We start from the raw sequence: 18,388 nt of genomic DNA on the forward strand, positions 1-18,388 counted from the left end.
GGGAGGGTCAGAGGGAGAAGCAGACTCCCTGCGGAGCAGGGAGCCTGCTTCTCCCTCTGACCCTCTTCCCTCTCGTGCTCTCTATCTCTCATTCTCTCTCTCTCAAATAAATAAATAAAATCTTTAAAAAAAAAAAAAGAAAAGAAAATGGAAAGCCTTATGCCCCAAGATGCAATGTTTCTTGTAATGCCTCAAAATTAGAAAAAAAAGAATACCCACAAGAGGGGAGTAGAACACAAACTACAACACACCCACATGTTATGCTGTCGTCAAAATATCTACAAGATGTGAATAGTATGTTAGAATGCTTGAAATCAAATAGCACAGTATAATAGCGAATGCTCAGAAACACACATTACACACAGAAACAGGAAGAGTTGAAGGAAATCAAGTAATGATGACTAGATGCTGGGGGGTCTGGGTAACTTGATGTTTACTTCTGTACTTATGAACTTTTGTCGAATAAGTTGATACTACTCTCATAATGACGTTAAAAGTCTCTTTATGATGACCAGAGAGGCCTGTGCTCCAGAACATTTGGCAGGGTCAGTATGTGCTCGCAGCCGGCATTACCTCACTCATCAGTCTGTCTCGGGCGCTCCTCTCCCGGGCCCACTCCGCCTCTCTCTTTTCCCACATCTCCTTGGCCTCCTCCCTGGGAACACAGAGCGGATGAGAGCAGGCTCCTTGCCACCACCCACGGCAGAAGACAACTAAAGAACCAAGAGGGCTCCGGTGCACAGGTCCACACATCTTCTATGGGGCCAACGTTCACATCAACTTCTGCACCCAACTCTTCACAGGTGACAATTCCGGACCAGCTCACGGAGAGTATTCCTCCAGTAAGTACTTTGGGCTGCCTTGGTTACGCTCCCGCCTCCTTATGAAACACAACTATGATGACCTGCACCCATGCCATTTGGACACCCAAGGTGACTGAAGCCTTCAGGACCCTGGAGAGGGACAGGAGCCTGGCGGTGCCTGAGCCCCGAGCCCTTGCTCCTCGAGTCCTGGCAATGTCAGGAGCCAAGAACATGACGAGAAAGCACTGTGCACAGTGTCTGGCCCACAGTCAGTGCTCAATAAATGTTACCTGTTATTTGATTATTTCAATCTCCTAGGTTTTTAGGATCCAGAACCATCTGTAATAGACCTAAGAAGCATTCAGCATCTCCACAGTTTATAACAACTTCCTATCAAGTTTCTAAGATCTTAAAGGAACAGACCCTTACTCTAAACCCTGATGATTTCCACCTGAAAGAACTTCAGGGAAACACCCCCACAAGCCAGGTCCGTTAGCAACATGTGCTCGTCACGACGGACAGCTGAGCAAGTGCAAATGTTTCGGTCACAACAGAGACCCTTGTGGTGTCCTGTGGGGATGTGAGGGGCCAGAAGAGAGGCTGGGAGTGTCGGGCGCACGCAGGGGCCGCCTCTCACCTCAACAGCAGCTGCAGCTCTGCTTCCCGTTCCCTCTCCAGCCGCAGCTGCTCCTCGACAACCTGCTTCATCCACTCCACGTCAGCCACGGCCTGCGCCCTCTTGGCCAATTGCATACGCTGGTTCTCGTCCTCCCTCTCGAGGAGCGCCTGCAGGATGCGCTTGTCCGCCTCCTGGAGGGTGGCCGAGGAAGCACAGGGGGAGTGGGGGGAGCCGTTCTGCAGCCCCTGCCTCCCACTCCCACGGCCCCGCCTTTCTGCCCTCGGCACTGAGAGCAGACATTTGTGAGGCTTCCGATGGTTCCCAAGATAGAGACGGGAAGGGTCAGGGTTTAACCACTTAGGGATGGTTTAAAACAATGCAGGAGAGGCCCAGGAGCTTTCCCTTTCCAAGGAAGACCCCTCTGCCACCACACGCAAGTCCCTGCCCTTGGACAGGCCTGGTAGCACAGCTTTCGAGAACACAGCTGGGCAGCAGTCTCACTTCCGAGAGCACAGACTGGAGACCCAAAGGCACAAAGACGTGCACAAAATGTTCACTGCAGCTGTGCTATAAGAGGGAAAAACCAGAAACATCGCATGGGGCTCCCTGCTCAGCGGGAGGCCTGCTTCTCCCTCTCCCACTCCCCCTGCTTGTGTTCCCTCTCTTGCTGTGTCTCTGTCAAATAAACGAATAAAATCTTAAAAAAAAAAAGAATGGGGGAGCTCTGGAGGTCCTGGGATGGAAAAATGCACTCGAGGCCCAGCAGAGGCGCCGCCACCCCCCGCCCGCCCCGACTGCAGCAGGCAGGGATGGAAGACAAATGAGCTGGCCCATTTACTTTCCCCGTCCCTGCGTCACTAGCGAGCCCACGGACATACCTAACAGGAAGAACTGAGCAGCTAGTATGAAAGCACAGGCTCCCTCCCAGTGTCTGAGGTTTACCGGTAGGTAAATATGCTGAGGAATGCCACTTCAACTTGTAAAGAACCCCACTGCTTCTGTCTCTGGGCATCATGTAAATATATCTAGGAGGAGACCTCTAGGGAGGGGCAGGGATTGCAGGGCTGATCAAGGCGGAATCTCCCCTGGTGTCTTATTATGAGAACACACTTAGCTATGGAGGAACGGAAAGCATTTTCTTCTGAAGAGGGTGAAAGAAATGCCAGGATGACTCAGACTCACCAGTTCCTCTTGGATCTGCTGGGTACGCCTATTGAGTTGCACGTTATACTGATGTCTCAAAAAGCGTCTAGAAATGAGCAAAATGGGCTGCCTTCAGTGTCTTACGAACAATTACTGGAGGTCAGACAGCTGCTTACTACAAAAGACTGTCTCCTTTCTGGTTTGGGGTACCCGTGCAAGTCTGGGCAAGTGAGAGGCTCGCCCGCCTGGCCAGGGCAGCCGCTGGGGGCCCTTCTCATACACACCCCAGCTCTGCCTTCTGCCGGAAGGCTGCCATCTGCTTCCTCCCTTCCTCCAGCCTCTCCAGCTCCCACCGCTGCTTCAGCAGATTCTCCTGCTCCTTCTTCAGTTTGGTGGCCTGTGGTGACGACAGTTAAGTCCAATTAAGGTCATCAGAATCAGAGCTCCCTTCATTCTTCATCTGCATTTTCAGCAGGGCTGGCCTGGCCGGGGGTGATCAGAACGCCCTCCCACCTCTGGGTTCTGAGCCCTGGGCCCGGCTCACTCCTTTCCTGCAAGAGCCTTTCCCGGGCCTGTGGACAAGGATGAGACCCATGCTCCATGCTCCCACAGGACCCTGTATTCGTCTACACCTTACTGTGACTTAACCTGTCTCCCCTACCCGACACAGCTCCTGCCGTGAGGGCCCAGCAGTGCTTGGCATCAAGCATCAAGCAGATGGTGGGCATTAAGGATCTGTTTCCTGAATCATTCGGGCCTGAGGAAGGACAGGCTTCCCCTTGTCTGAATGGGAAGATCCAGCCCAGGAATCTAGCTCAGGGAAACTGCACAGTATTCTCAAAACAGCCTCCTGAACCAAAGACCCTCACAGTTTATGCCTTGAGATCCCAAACCTGCTAGCTGGGGAGAGCTATAGCTGTGTGCTAGGACATCAGACTAAGTCAAGTCTCCTTGGTGCCCTGGAAAATCCAAGTTCTGAGAAGGTTCTCACACAGCCACTCTGAAAACACACCTAAGAGAACAGGTATTCTTTCCGTATCATGAACATTCTAGATTCTGGGCATACAACCTAGGAGGATGGAAAAACCACAGCTGGAAATACACGTGAGAAGGGAGAGCCCAGCATTGTTGCATGTCTTAGAATCATCACCCCGCTCCCCACAGAACCTATTCAGCACCGCTTTCCACGTGCCCATTTTCTAACAACAGGCGGCTGCAACAGAGGAGGCCGTGCAGCCAGGACCATGCCCTCACCTCCTTCTCCTTCAGCTTCAGCTCCTCCATCTGCTGCAGCAGCGCCTCAGCCTGGAGCTTGCCCTCCAGCTGCCTCCTTTCCTCTTCTGCTTTCATCCGCTCCAGCGCTTCCCTTCGGGCCCGTTCATGCTCATTTTCATACCGTTTGTTCTCTTTCTCTTTGGTGGCTTCTTGCTACATGGACCCAAAGGAAGCCAGGAGGTCAGTATCTGTAACATGGCCAGCAAAGACCCAGTTCCCCACCGCTGTTCCTCATTCGGACGTGTCTACGCTAGAGCGGGTCATGCCACTTATCAGCCTGGTGACCCTGGGCAACAGTGCGTCTTCCTGGGCTCTGTTCTCACGGTGGGGACCATGGGAGTGATGCTGCCCTCAGAGACGACGCTGGGGAAGTACCCAGCACAGGGCCTGGCACAGAGCAGGGGCTCAAGAATGGCGGGGTTCCTTCCCCTTCCCAAAGTCAGCACAATACTCTCCAAAATTAACCCAGAGGCACAGCTGTGGGTTCACAGAGGTGTGGACTTTTGTCCTCAGAGGTGCTGCTGTAAGCCAAGGTCGAGAGTTTACGATGCAAACTACGTCAAAAGAGACTGCCAGCAACAACAGTGACCTTTCAGCTGAGCACTGCACCTGCCCGGGGCCAACCCTGGTCACCCGGTGTGATTCTGCCCCCAGGAACGAGCACAGCGGACCGTCGTATGTGTAGGAGCAGCCGCCGCTCAGTGTTAGCACGTTAAATAAGCTGAGATCAAGTCTGTTCCTGGATCGGAGTCATTAACATTGAAAACAAGAAAGCTTCCAAGCCGTGGAGGCACAGCACGCCCACCACAGCGCGGAGGGCTATTTCCCGAGTCATATACCACACCTGTTTTTTTTCTTCTTTCTGCATTTTCCAAGAGTTTATCACATGCTCCTTGTGAAGGGCTGATTCAATCTGAGGGTGAGAAGGCAGAGAAGACGAACTTCCTCACTGGGTCATGTGACAGACGCGCACTGCAGAGCGCAGCGACCCTAAGTTCCCTACACGAGGACTCAGGGAGGCCCAGGTACCTTACAGGGGAGCACAAGGAGACCCCAACATGTACAGTCTGAATGCCAGTCCGTTAGTGTTTACTGACTTAAAGGACCAGGCAGTTCTAAACAAATCGCACAAGTTGTAGCAAAGGAGCACGAGCTCTTCTGCCGGCACCCTTGGGACTGAGCAGGAGCCGGTCAGTGGACACTGAAATGGAAATAGGATCTGAAAGGCCACCCCTGGCTGCTCCAGAGCGTACCAGGCCCCAGGGCCACCGGAGCTAGCTGAGGAACAGGCTCAGCCTTTCGCCTGGCTCCTCCAAACTGGGCAAGTGAGAGGCTTGCCCGCCTGGCCAACCCTGCTGCAAAGCGGAGGTATATAAACATGTACTCCCGGGCGCCTGGGTGGCTCAGCTGGTTCAGCGACTGCCTTCGGCTCAGGTCATGATCCTGGAGTCCCGGGATCGAGTCCCACGTCGGGCTCCCTGCTCAGCGGGGAGTCTGCTTCTCCCTCTGACCCTCTTCCCTCTTGTGCTCTCTATTCTGTCTCTCTCAAATAAATAAATAAAATCTTAAAAAAAAAGCTTTTTAAAAAATAAAAATAAAAAAAAATAAACATGTACTCCCATAGCAACAGATTCAACACATTTGGGGTGATTAAGAAGAGATTTCAGGGGTTGCCTGGGCAGCTCGGTTGGTTAAGCATCTGACTCTCAATCTCAGTTCAGCTCTTGATCTCAGGGTCCTGAGTTCAAGCCCCATGTTGAACTCCACGATGGGCATGGAGTCTACTTAAAAAAAAAAAAAAAAAATTGGGTTTAGAGAATCTTTTGGATCAGAAAATGAATTATAGCACTGTCCAAAAGCTTTTGTTTGGGAAATCATCTATAAAAAGTTTTAATTTCTTTCTCAACTTACAAATGTACACATTTGTAACTAATTTGAGTGTTCTAAATAAACATTTCTGAGTAAAAGACTTTGGAGCACCTACCTAAACCCTCAAATGACCAGGGAAAGTCTTAATGCTAACTGCACAAGACTCAAAAGCACATAACTGCTCCCTTACTTAGTGACTAGCTATTTCTAACTATAATTATGAATAAATAAACTCATCCCACCAAACAAAGACACAAAGTTTAAGTTGAAATAAATTACTGACATCATCACGGGTCTTCTTCTGGCCCAGTCTCTGTGGAATGATGCCATTCAAGCCAGACCCGCCCTCCCTTGCCCCCAAGGTCTCGGCCCTTGTCCTCCTTTCTGCTGCTACCCCATTCTGGCCTCCACCATCACTGCCCTGGCCTCTCCCCGTCCTGCCAACCTCCACACTGCTGCCAAAGTTATTGCTCCCCGAAATGCACCTGGGTCCCACTGTACCCCTGCTTAAAATCATCCAGGTGCCCCCCATGCTTCCAGGAGAAGGCCACACAAGGCCGGCCGGGGTCTGGGCCCGCCTGCCTCACCAGCCTCAACTCCTGCAGTCCTCCTTCCTTCTCTGACGGCACAACCTCTCAGCCACCGTTGCTCCCTGGACTTGCTCGGGCCTGATCCTCACTCAGCTGCCTCAATCTGGAGGGTCCTTTCCTCACCTCCACACCATCAGGTAAAAGCCCGTGACTTTCCAAACTCCTCCACCCCAGCAACTCCTCTGAGATGCCTCTCTGACCCCCAACTGAGTTGGGGGCACTGGCCTGATGCACAATCTTTCCGGGCCGCCCAGCCCACTGCAGCCTGCACTGTAATGAGCTGCCCAGTCTCCTGCATAGGGCTGCGAGCTCCTGAAGAGCGGGGACCCTCTCTAATCTCTACATGCCCAGGTGCTAGACCATGCAGCAAACGAACCAGATCTGCCTGGTGCATTTTTCAGGTAGCTGGGGTGTCCTCTCCTGTTTCACCCCAGCAAGAGATGCAAGTTTACAAACAAGAAGGGAAACATGATTTCATCTACTTAGGCAAATCAAAGGTTTTCACCTCTCGAAGTTTGGGGTTGTTCTTTTTCCAGTGTTCATATAAAAGTTGTTCAGCAATCTGTCAAGAAGACACAAAGCCTGATGTCACTTTTCAAATCCATTCACATTTTGGATAACCCCCAGCGGAAGTCAGCTCAGGCTGAGAGCCCCTCTACCAGCTCGCTGTCCCTGCAGCTGCCCTTCAGACCTCCTGCCCACCTTGCACCCCCGGCTCTGGGAGACACCAGAATGGAACCAGACAGCCCTGACAAATGACTGCCACAATGGTGATGGAAGGGTGCCAAGATCTGATGCTACAGACGGGTCCCAGATGGGACAGATCTGTTGCAAAAGATACAGCAGGCTTCAATACATAGACTGGGGCTCACCATTCCCCACAAGTACTCGGAAGATAAAGTATACCAGTGCCAAGCCTTTGCAGGACCACGGGACTGGAATAAAGACAAAGGACTCAGAAGTGGTGATTTAAGGGGCCAAAGAGAATAGAGGTGGCTCGTGCCAAACACGCATGAAGAACAACGTAGCACAAGCCCCTCCCCCTCCTGGCTCTCCCGTTAACTGCTGGCTCATCAGACCAGAGTGCCCGGAGGTGGCCCCACACGCGCCTCACTGACGGGCTGAGGACACTCCGGCTCTGTTGGCTCCTACGGGGCTAGAAGAAGTTACCAGTTTCCTTTGCTCTTCTCGGGCCGACTTTAGATTGCCGCACCGCTCCCGGATCCTTCCCTCCTGCAAGTCCACGCTGAGCCGCAACGCCTCCAGCTCTCTGGCCAGGAGGTCCTGCTCCTCCAGCAGCAGCTGCCTGAGTCGGTCCCGTCTGCCTTCCAGCTGCTTCCTCGTCTCTTCCTTCATCTTCTCCCGCTGATAGGCATGCATGCTGCGTGGGAAAGAGCCCTCCCTCCGTCAGTCACGCGACGGCCACATGCAGCATGCTCTGCTCTGCTCTGCGGCCAAAGAGGCTGAGGTGGACGTGACACGGTGACACAGGAAAGTGTCTTCCAGCCAAAGTGAAGACAGCAAGTCACAGAACACTATGCGTAACAGAATCTTGGCTTCGCAATAAGAAAATGTACAGTGGTCTCACATATGCACGGAACGACAGTACTAGCTAACACTTGGGCAATTACCATGTACAAGGTACAATATGCCGAATCATAAATCCTACAAAGTAGGTTCTGTTGTAGCCCCACTTCACTGAGGAGGAAACTGAGGCTCATTTATACAGCAAGTGACACAGTCAGGATTTCCAACTAGGTCTGTCTAACTCCAAAGCCTACCCTTTTACCTTCCATGATTTTTACATATATTTCTGCAACAATGGATGTATATGTGTATGTGTATTTATACACACACAGCAGGGGAAAAGTACAGGAGGATCTGCGTCAGCCTGTTAATTGTGGTTCTCTCTGGGGATAAAGGGTCACCTGGAGACTCCCAGATTCTACATATATTTCTTACTGTTTTCTCTTTTTCAATGCAAATGTATTATTTCACTGATGATCTTTCTCTTCAATTTTCAGTTGGAAAAACATGACCATGCAGGGAATTTATGCCACCCAGCAAATTCCTCAAGAAAACATGCCGTTAAGCCACACTCCCCCACCCCCATCCCCACCCCCTGGGGTTCTTAAAGCCACATGCCATGACCAACAAGTGGCTTCCTGCCTTCATCCCCCTAAGGTCACTGTAGTTACCTCCGCTGGTAGGAGGTCTTGGAGCTCCATTCCGCCTGTTTGGAGCTACAAATATCAGACATCCTGAAGTAGCGGCTGTTCTGGTCCCACTGCTGCCGAAGCCGGGCCTCCTGCTCTCGCTGTCGGGCCATCTGCTGATCCAGGAGCCTCCAGCTGCACCAGTACGAGGGCAGCGTAGGGAGTGCCATCTGAGGATAATGGCAATGGTAGGAAAATCAGCCTGCTGCAGCCCCCTAATGAGTGGTCCTCAGCCTTTGGCCGCCCCCTGGAAACACCCCGCCCCCTGGAATCACCCCGCTCCAGACCAATGACATCAAATACGTCTCAGTGCAGGCCCCCAGGCATCAGCATTTTTCAAATGATTTGCAAATCATCACTTTAAATAAGCCTGGGCTGCACCCAGCTGTGAGCGAGACACCATCAAGGATGCTGCAGATGACAACAGGGGGCCAGTCCTAGCAGTGCTGGCCCAAACACCTGGGGACTTCTACGCTCTCCACAAAGTAACAGGGGTAATAATTTCAGGAACGTATATATGTGCCAAGCTTTTGACATATAAGATCTTTTTCATTGTTATAATCCCCCCATTATTTGGCAGGTGGCGACTTGCCCGAGACCACAGAGCCAGGAAGTAGAGGAAATGAAAGGGCTGGGATCCTAATTCATGTGGTGTCAGCCCAGGGCCTGGGCTCTGTGGACAGCAAAAGGCTGCCGTGGGGACCAACAGCCCTGGCTCTGGCAACCCCCAGGGAGAGGCCCACAGCTAGCAGTGTTCTGGATTAGCATGGAGGACACATCCCTCAACTTACAGATGGAGAAACTGAGACCCAGAGAGGAATCGATGTGCCCGGGTCACGGAATAAAATGGGGACACGATGGAGACTTGAAAGCAGAGAGCAGTCTCACTCCAGGCACCTCTTTCCCTGACCCCAGCGCTGCCACGATGGGCAGGGTCTACACAGTGCCTGGCTAGGACAGTACTTATGAAACGTCTGTTGAATAAACGGGTAGGTCTGCGTCCAGGCCAAGTCTCAAGCTCAGTGCTCAGAGCTGGGGGGCAAATAATCTACGTCTATGGACCCCGTTTAGCCTTCGGCTGCCAGTTTACAACCTGTCTTGAAAGCGTGGCAAGGTAGACAGTTTTTTCCTTGCCCTGGAAGCCGCCCGCGGAAAAGCTTTGCACCAGGAATCAAGAAACGAGACTCCGGTCCCGAATCGGGGACATCCTTCTTGCAGCCCCAACGTCCACATATGACAAAAGGGGTTGCAGAGCAAGGCGGCGGACCCAGAGCGCGCAGGGACGGCGGGTCCCCGGACGCCTGCCGCGATTCCCGCCAGCGCGGGGCCACTGCGGCCGGGCGCCGCGGGTCCCCGGCCCCACGCCGGCTCCGGCCGAGCCCACCCTCCGACTCACGTTTCTCCGCGCCCCGGAGTTTCCGAAAAGTGCCCCCGCCGCGCTCCGGCATGCCCCAACCAACGCCGGCCAGTCCCGCCCGGCCGCGCGGCAGCAACAGCGGCCGTTTCCCCGCTCGTTGCCGGGGCAACGGACCGACGACGGGGCGCCGCGAGGGCCAAGCCGCCTCCAGCGCGATACCGGACGCGCGGAGAGAAAAGAGGCTGCGTTTTTTCCTCTGGCGCCCTCTCGTGGGGGACGGGAGATCAATCGGAAACGTCGCTAGTCCCGGAAACAGGGAAGGATGAAGGTAAAAGAATCCTCGCTAGTCCGCAAAATTCAGAACGGTGGTTGCCTGCGGGGGATGAAGGTGAGGGTTGGAGGGGGGAAGGTCGGGGGGACACGGTAGGGGAGGAGACTGTAAGTCAGTGGCTCTCAAGCCTGGCTGCACACGAGGATCCCTTGGGGAGGTCTTAAAAGTCCAGATGCCTTTAAAGAAGAAAAATTAAGTAAATCCAGATGCCCAGACCAAACTCCAGACCAGTCCCATCAGGTTCTCAGGGCCTGAGAGGTTGTCTCGGCTCCCCGGGTGCACTCAGCGTGCAACCAGCTCGCCGAAGAGCTGGCCTAAGTGGATACCAGTTATTGGTATCTATTGTCTTTAGCTTGTGGTGGGTTCAAGGGTGTTCATTCTATTGGTGTTTTATGACTCGCTTGTGTTACATGGATTATTTTATGTGTGAGAAACATAATAAAGGGGCGCCCGCCCGGCTCATTCCGTGGAGCTTGCAACTCCTGAATGTCAGGATTGTGAGTTCGGGCCCCACGTTGGGCGTAAAGCTTAGTTTCCTTTTTTTTTCTTTAAATAAATAAATTTACCTTAAAAAAATAATAAAGACAACTTCACTGATTTTTTTCTTTAAATAAATTTACCTTAAAAAATAATAAAGACAACTTCCTCTTTTCTTTCATTTTCCCATTTTTCATGTTTAATTCTCTTAATTCCTCCCTTCCTTCTTATTCATTTCTCTGTTTTTTCCTGGGTGCAGCATAGCGTCTTGTTGAACATTTTGGCCTCTAGTCCAGCCTCCACCAAGCCAATTGTGGGGCCTTGGGCAGGTCACTTCTCTCTGGGAAATGAGAGTGGTAAAGCAATTGAACAGAGAGACCATTAGACCAGGCAGCTTTGATGCCTTGCTAGCCTAGCAAGCAAACCAAAACCTAACTCAGAATCAAGCCTGGCTGCACACAAGAAATCTGAGAAAATTTAAAAATTTAAAATCCAAAATCCGAGAAAGAATAAACATAAGGACAGCCAACTACAGACAGCCGCCTAGCTATTCCCAAACAAAGCAACTGCATGAGCTGTAGCCAATAAAGTGATTTCCTTGCTTTGCTTCAGCCTCTTCTCTTTAAGAAAGCTCTCCCCCCAGGTCCTGCCTCCTGGCAGAGAGCTCCTACCCACCTTTGGTTTGGTGATACTCCGTTAAAATTGATATATACCCAAATAAACGCTTGAAAATTTTAATGTGTCTCAGTGTACCCTTTAACAAGAGTACCAGCAGTGCTGATTTTTTTAGAATTGCCCTTGTGAGATGAAATGAAGGGTTCAATGGAGAGCAGAGCACCTGGTGCATCTCAGGTAAGTATTCTTTTTCCCCATCTCCCTTTACTTGACTCTTGCTGACTCGGGGTCTGCCCTGCTCCATGCATGAGATTCCCCAGGGTTACCCTCCTGTTGGTCCCTACCCCTTTGGCCAAACTCATGGCCACTTTTCCACATTGTGTCGCCCTCCTCACCCCTCCAATGGGCCAGGGAAGCAGCTACCCACCAGGGTCAGCCCAGCAAAAGAGCCCAATACATAAATGCTTGTTGGTGGGTCTGAGTGTGGTAGGAACTTCAGCAATATGTGAATTGGGGGGGGGGGGAAGAAACATGTGAATTGAGTAGGGGGAGACCTGGCTTAGGTCCTGATTTTGTGCCTCTTGAGTGAAGTCTCCTCTGCTCCCTGAGCCTTTGGTTTTCTTATCTGTATAATTGCCTTAAAGGACAAACAAGCTCCACTAGTGGGACTCCAGCTCCTAGGGCTTGACGGGCCTGGTCCTCAGGCTGTGGTCTCCGGGCCTCTTCTGCTGGACAGCCATCCCCACTGGCCCCCATTTATTCAGCTTCTACCCTCATGATACGTAGCTACCTGTAGCTCATGAAGCATCTTTACAAGTATCTTTTCCTTTGTTCTTCTCAGGACCCCTGTGAGATATTTTATTGTTCCCATGTTATTATTTTTTAAAAGATCTTATTTTTTAAATTTTTTTTAAGATTTATTTATTTTTTTAAAGATTGAAAGAAACCGCATGTGTGCACGAGCAGGGGGAGGGGCAGAGGGAGAGGGAGAAGCAGACTCCCCACTGAGCACAGAGCCCGATGCAGGGCTCGATCCCAGGACCCTGAGATCATGACCTGAGCCAAATTCAAGAGTTGGACGCTTAAACCAACGAAGCCACACAGGCGCCCCAAAAGATTTTAATTTTTTTAAGTAATTTCTATACCCAACTTGGGGCTCGAACTCATGATCCTGAGATCAATGCCGGCATCCAGCACAGGGAAGACTCACCATAAATATTTGTTGAGAATGAATGAGCAGATTCCCTGCTTTTGTGTCCCTTCTTCTTCTCCAAAAGGAAAAGGGAAGCAGAATGTAGACAGAAAGCAAAAAGAAAGACAAAACAGAACTAAAACATTATTTGAATACCATGTGCCAGACGCTTTGGGATGTACTCGCTCCCTTAAGCCTCCCTCCAGCGCGTGGGAGTCCTGCCTCCGCCCTGTACATGAGGGAACTGAGACCCTTGAGAAGGCAAGCCACCCTTTTGAGGTCCCACAGCAAGGACTGTGCGAACCGGGATTCACATGCAACCTCCAGGAGCGTGTGATCCCTCTTCAGACTGCTTTTCCAGGAGCCTGTGACTTGCAGGTGTAGCTCTTAAAAGAGGCCAGCAGATGCGGACCAGCTGTGCCATTTAAAGAGTTCAGCAATATTAAATATTTAGTGACAGGTTGATGACTGTGGCCCACAGGGGGCGGAGAGGGGGAGGCCTGGCACGTGGACGCTGCTCGTGCTGGGTCCTGGACCAGCGCCGTGAGGAAGGCTGTTCTTGGACTTGTGTCTTTGGATGTCCTAGCATGAGAGGAGAAAACATGGCTGGAGAGATGGCGTGACGACACGGGAGCAGCTCCCCATTGTCTGAAGCGTGATGGCGTTGGAGGCCGCCCCGTGCCCTCCCTTAATTAGTAGGTGGCGTTGCCAAGGCACATTGGTCTAAGCTGGGTTTTCACAGGGTTTCAACATCAGCCACGCCTCCGGCTTTTCTCTCCTCACTGGGGCTGGGCTCCCCATACTCCCTGAAGACAACAAGTGCTGCAGGAGACCCTGGGGCTATGGGGCTGCCCATCGGAGCCCCAGGTTGTGTGTTTTAATAATGAGAATAAGAATAATCATAAATGTAGATATCCATGAGAAAAGTAAAAAGGCATCCACCAACAACAGTGGATATCACTAGGGGGCAGGATTCAGGGTGATTTGAATTTTTATTTCTCCCTAGGTTTTTTTTTTTAATTATTTATTTTTTAAAGATTTTATTTATTTATTTGACACAGAGAGACAGAGCGAGAGAGGGAACACAAGCAGGGGGAGTGGGAGAGGGAGAAGCAGGCTTCCCGCGGAGCAGGGAGCCCAATGCAGGGCTTGATGCAGGGCTCGATGCGGGGCTTGATGCAGGGCTTGATCCCAGGACCTGAGATCACGACCTGAGCCGAAGGCAGATGCTCAACCCTCTGAGCCACCCACACGCCCCTGCTCTAGACTTTATGAGGTGCTTTCAGTGATGAGTGGCTCTCAGCCTCGGCTACAGGTCTGAATCACCTAGAGTGATTTTTTTTTTTTTTTAATCCTGTTGCTTGATCCCCGAGACAGAGGTTCTGATGTAATTGGTCAGGTTTGGGGCAGTTTATCTTTTTAATTAAAAACTTTTTTTAAAAGATTTTATTTATTTATTTGAGAGAGAGAGGGCGTGCACGGTTGGGGCGGGGGGCAGAGGGAGACAGAGAAAGAGACTCTCTACTGAGCGGGGAGCTGGTCAAGGGGCTTGATCCCAGGACCCTGAGAGATCATGACCTGAGCTGAAGGCAGATGCTTAACCCACTGAGCCACCCACGTGCCCCTCTTTTTAATTAAAAACGTTTTAATTGAGGAGTGCCTGGGTGGCTCAGTGGTTAAGCATCGGTCTCAGGATCGAGCTCCATGTCCGGCTCCCTGCTCTGCGGGAAGCCTGCTTCTCCCTCTCCCACTCCCCCTGCTTGTGTTCCCTCTCTCACTGTGTCTCTCTCTGTCAAATAAATAAAATTAAATTTAAAAAAATAAAAATAAAAGTAAAAAATTTTTAATGTTTTAATTGAAGAAGAGTGGATACACAATATCATGTTAGTTTTGGGTGCACAATGTAGCCATCCCACAATTGTATATACAACAAAACGAGTGTGGTCACCATCTGTTGCCAAAGTTGTTACAATATTATCGACTGTATTCCCTTTGCTGTACTGATCATCCTGCTGACTGATTTATTTAACTGGAAGCTCATCCATATTTTAAATAAACTGTATTTTAGGATAGTTTTAGATTTACAGAAAAATGCAAAGAGAGTACAGAGAGTTCCATTATACTCAATACTCATTTTTCCATTACTAACATCTTCTGTTCATTAGGTACTTCTGTAGGACAGAAGTCTCACGGGGTTGAGTTCAAGGTGTCGGCGGGGCTGCACTTCTTTCTCCAGGCTTGAGGGGAAAAATGGGTTTCTTTGCCTTCTTCAGGCTTCTAGAGGCTGCCCCATTCCTTGGCTTTCCTCCGTCTTCACAGCTTACAGCGAGGATGCCCCTCTGACCATTCTTCACTAGTCACATCTGCTTGGACTGCAGCTGGGGAAGCTTCTCCACTTCTAAGGATTCATGTACCCACCTGGATAATTCAGGATAACCTCGCCATCTCAAGGTTTCTAACCTTAATCACATCTGCTAAGCCCCTTCTTCCACATAGCCAAGGTAACATATTCACAGCTTCTGGGATCGGGAAGTGGACATCTTTGGAGGTCATCACTCCACCCACCACAGGAGGAAAGGGGGACACTTTTAATTACTGTCATTCAATTTCATCTGGTTTTGTTTTTGTTTTCTGCCCCCCCCCCCCAAAAGAAAGGTACATCACTGCCACATCACTCATCCCTCTGAGCACTCCTGGCACGTGCTTACCTCATTCCTCCCAGTGCGGAGGTCATCGCCCTGAGAGAGACCCGTGCAGGTAAGCCTGCCCTTTCAGGTGTGTGCCCAGGACCTCCCATGCCCACTGATGCACCATCTGTAAATCAGGTGGGCTCATCAGACCCTGTTCCTATGTGCAGAGGGAGCTGCAAAATGGAATCGTGTTCCAGAACCTCCCATTCAGAGCCCTCGGGTAGTTCAGCCTGCTTCTGGCTGCTAGAATATATTCATCTGATGGAATGGCACTGTCTTGGGGATTCCTTTTATTTTTCAAGGCCAAGCCAGTATGAAGGAAGGAGCCTCCGTGCAGCCCTCAATCATTTTGTATCTCTGAGCTTCAATTTTCCCATCTGTGAAATGGGGACGGTAGTACGAGTTTGGTAGTAACAGCTGCCTTAGCCCAGAGCTAGGCACAGTGTCGGGACTTGATAAATGATCCCTGTTGGTGTTACAATGACCCTGATACTGACGGTTTTCTGCATAGCGCCTGCCTCCATAAGGGCTGGGTTCAGTCCCCCGTCTCGGAAAGGAAGGCGCTGGGACATTGTTACTTATTTGCCCATCAGGGGTTGTGATCAATCTAGCCATTCCCCCCAGTTTTCCTGCTCAAGCTGCACCCTGATTGGGGTGGAGTATCCTCCTCTGTGTGCTTTAGGAGGAAATCCTGATGTGTCTAAACCAACAGCGGTGGACCCATGCCCTTATGTGGGAAGGGACGTGGGGCCCAGTTCCACCCAATGACACTTCAGGGGATGTCTGCTGGGTGTTGGGGGGTGGTTGCTGGGTGTTGTCCTATCTGCAGGAGACCCAGGGTACTGCTGCAGCCATATTCCCACCAGGAGGAAGCCCCCTGACCCAGCTGGCTGTGATCATCACAGGGCAGGAGAGAGAAGAATCTGCTCCTTGTTGGTGATATGGTGATATGGTGAGGTCAGAAACAGAATCAGCCCATCCATGGGGCCCCCAACCCCATAGCTTGGGCTTCCTTTTTTTTTTTTTCCTTCTAAGTTTTTCCTTTTATTACTGTTTTATGGTACAGAACAAAAAACATGTAACTTGAGATCTACCCCCTTAAGAAAATTTGTTTTTTTAAAAAAGATTTTATTTATTTGTTTATCAGAGATCGAGAGCAAGAGCACAAGCAGGGGGAGGGGCAGGCAGAAGCAGGCTCCCTGCAGAGCAAGGAGCCCGATGCGGGGATCTATCCCAGGACCCTGGGATCATGACCTGAGCTGAAGGCAGGCACCTAATCAATGGAGCTACCCAGGCATCCCTCCCTTAACAAAGATTTAAGTATACAGTAAAGAATTGTTAATGGATAGAGAAGATGCGGTATATACATATAATGGGCTTCCTTTTTAGAAGATCAACTAAAGAGTCTTCTTGCTTTAAGTCATTTTCTCAGTTACCAGGAAGCATTCCCATCGACAGACTTTTCTAGAGCAGCATTGCTCACAGTTCTATATATATATGAGACACTTAGGGAGGAGGGCGTTAAAATACACTTATAAAATCAACCATTTTTAAGTGTGCAATGCAGTGGCATGAAGTACACTCACAGTGGGGCACCTGGGTGGCTCAGTCGTTAAGCATCTGCCTTCGGCTCAGGTCATGGTTCCAGGGTCCTGGGTTCGAGCCTGCTTCTCCCTCTGCCTCTCCCCCCTGGCTTGTGCTCTCTCTCTCTCAAATAAATAAATAAAACCTTAAAAAAAAAAAAAAAAGGTACACTCACAGTGTTGCGCAACCATCTCCGTGTCCTTCGGCTATTATTTAATGTACAAAATCAGGTTGTGGAAACAGATAATAACAATAATAATACTTACACGGCATGTATCACACTGCGGGCGGGTATGGGTATTTCTGTGACCGAGGTATTACTGGCTTAAAAAGACACCAGAAAACAAAATATTCAAATACCCTTTTCCCTAGACAGGTTGGCAGTTTGCCGAGGCCCACAGAAAGGAGAGGTTGGTGGAAGAATGCTTCCCCCACCTCGCAGGGGTGCAGCAGGGGCCTAGAATAGAGCTTGAATCACTCAGGCTGGTTGCTTTTGCCACAGCCGCATTTCAGAAGACACGGCCCGCTCCGTGTGCAAATAGCACGCCTTCTGGAGAAGAAAATGAATGTGATGTGTGAGACCTTCACTTTTACATTCCGAGTGTAATTCTTTTTTTTTTTTTTTAAAGATTTTATTTATTTGAGAGAGAGAGCAAGAGAGCACAAGAGGGGGGAGGGTCAGGGGGAGAAGCAGACCTCACCATATCACATATCACCATGCTCCCGCCCAGCAGGGAGCCTGATGCGGTACTCGATCCCTGGACTCCGGGATCATGACCCGAGCCGAAGGCAGTCGCCTAACCAACCGAGCCACCCAGGCGCCCCTGAGTGTAATTCCTGAACCACGACAGCCGCTGGAGAACTGATGTCGGAGGTCCCCCACTTCCCCTGCACACCCCCACCCCTACCCTCACCCCCAGGCTGGTTCTCCCTGGGGTTGGGGGGCACCCAAGACCACAGTGGGAGAACCACCTGAGCCAGCTTGGTGGAGCTCACCCCTCACTTTTCACAGGGGGAGCTGAGGCCCAGAGATGGGGAGGGTGTGCCCAAACGGGGTAAGTGGCCTAGCCAGTGTGTCTGGTGAGTGCAGTTGGTGGCCTCAGCGAGCACCTGCTCAGCAGTCATTGGACAGGGACTGTCCCGTGCCCCTGTGACTTTCCTTCTCACAGTGTCTCCAGGAAGTATGGGTTATGGCAACCCCACTTTTCAGATGGAGAAACTGAGGCTTCATGCCGTTGGACAGAGGGCTCTCAGGGCCCGTAGAGGGAGTCAGGGTCCCCATCCCAAAGCCCACACCAGTTCCATTCTGCTGGGCTGTCAGATGTGGTCGCAGTCCACCAAGATGGGGCATCATCAAGATGGCCTTGCATTTTCTGTGACTTTCCTGGACGTGGGTGCACCCACTGGCCACCCCTGGACGGTGGAGAGCTTCTACTTCCTAAGTTCCCAAGTTCAAGGTGACGGGTGGATCATGTCAGAGCAACTCCCTTCTCTGCTTAACTTTGAGCCTTCCTGGGCTCCCCATTTCCCTCTGCCTGAAGCTCACACCATGAGCAAGCCACGGGACCCAGTGTGGTGGTCTGGCCCTTGGCCAGCCTCGCCCACCACACTGGCCTTTCCTTTAACT

At 51.0% G+C, this 18,388-nt stretch overlaps 1 protein-coding gene and 1 long non-coding RNA gene across 4 annotated transcripts in view; one reads left to right on the forward strand and one right to left on the reverse strand.

The window, feature by feature from the left end:
- TCHP (trichoplein keratin filament binding) overlaps positions 1 to 10,032 on the reverse strand; it is a 14,648-nt gene extending 4,616 nt beyond the window's left edge. For all 3 annotated transcript variants that reach the window (XR_003211658.2, XM_025889371.2, XM_025889370.2), the window contains exons 1-10: positions 9,912 to 10,032; positions 8,498 to 8,685; positions 7,470 to 7,680; positions 6,805 to 6,861; positions 4,685 to 4,753; positions 3,820 to 3,993; positions 2,850 to 2,962; positions 2,605 to 2,671; positions 1,441 to 1,613; positions 574 to 655 (exon numbers count right to left, since the gene is read on the reverse strand). Coding sequence is in view for 2 of the 3 variants with exons in the window: in XM_025889371.2 (XP_025745156.1) it covers positions 574 to 655; positions 1,441 to 1,613; positions 2,605 to 2,671; positions 2,850 to 2,962; positions 3,820 to 3,993; positions 4,685 to 4,753; positions 6,805 to 6,861; positions 7,470 to 7,680; positions 8,498 to 8,685 (1,134 nt within the window). In the remaining variant the exon portion in view is untranslated. The remainder of the gene's footprint in view (positions 1 to 573; positions 656 to 1,440; positions 1,614 to 2,604; positions 2,672 to 2,849; positions 2,963 to 3,819; positions 3,994 to 4,684; positions 4,754 to 6,804; positions 6,862 to 7,469; positions 7,681 to 8,497; positions 8,686 to 9,911) is intronic.
- A 7-nt stretch (positions 10,033 to 10,039) lies between these two features.
- Positions 10,040 to 16,123, forward strand: LOC112837204 (uncharacterized). Its single transcript, XR_003211659.2, has 5 exons — positions 10,040 to 10,260; positions 11,471 to 11,532; positions 14,807 to 14,988; positions 15,139 to 15,262; positions 16,007 to 16,123. It is a non-coding gene; the product is annotated as an uncharacterized lncRNA (long non-coding RNA).
- The last annotated feature ends 2,265 nt before the right edge of the window (positions 16,124 to 18,388 follow it).

The sequence above is a fragment of the Callorhinus ursinus genome, unplaced genomic scaffold (genome assembly GCF_003265705.2).
Source record: "Callorhinus ursinus isolate GAN/ISIS: 27379988/994484 unplaced genomic scaffold, GSC_fseal_2.0 scaffold41, whole genome shotgun sequence".
Taxonomy (NCBI): domain Eukaryota; kingdom Metazoa; phylum Chordata; class Mammalia; order Carnivora; family Otariidae; genus Callorhinus; species Callorhinus ursinus.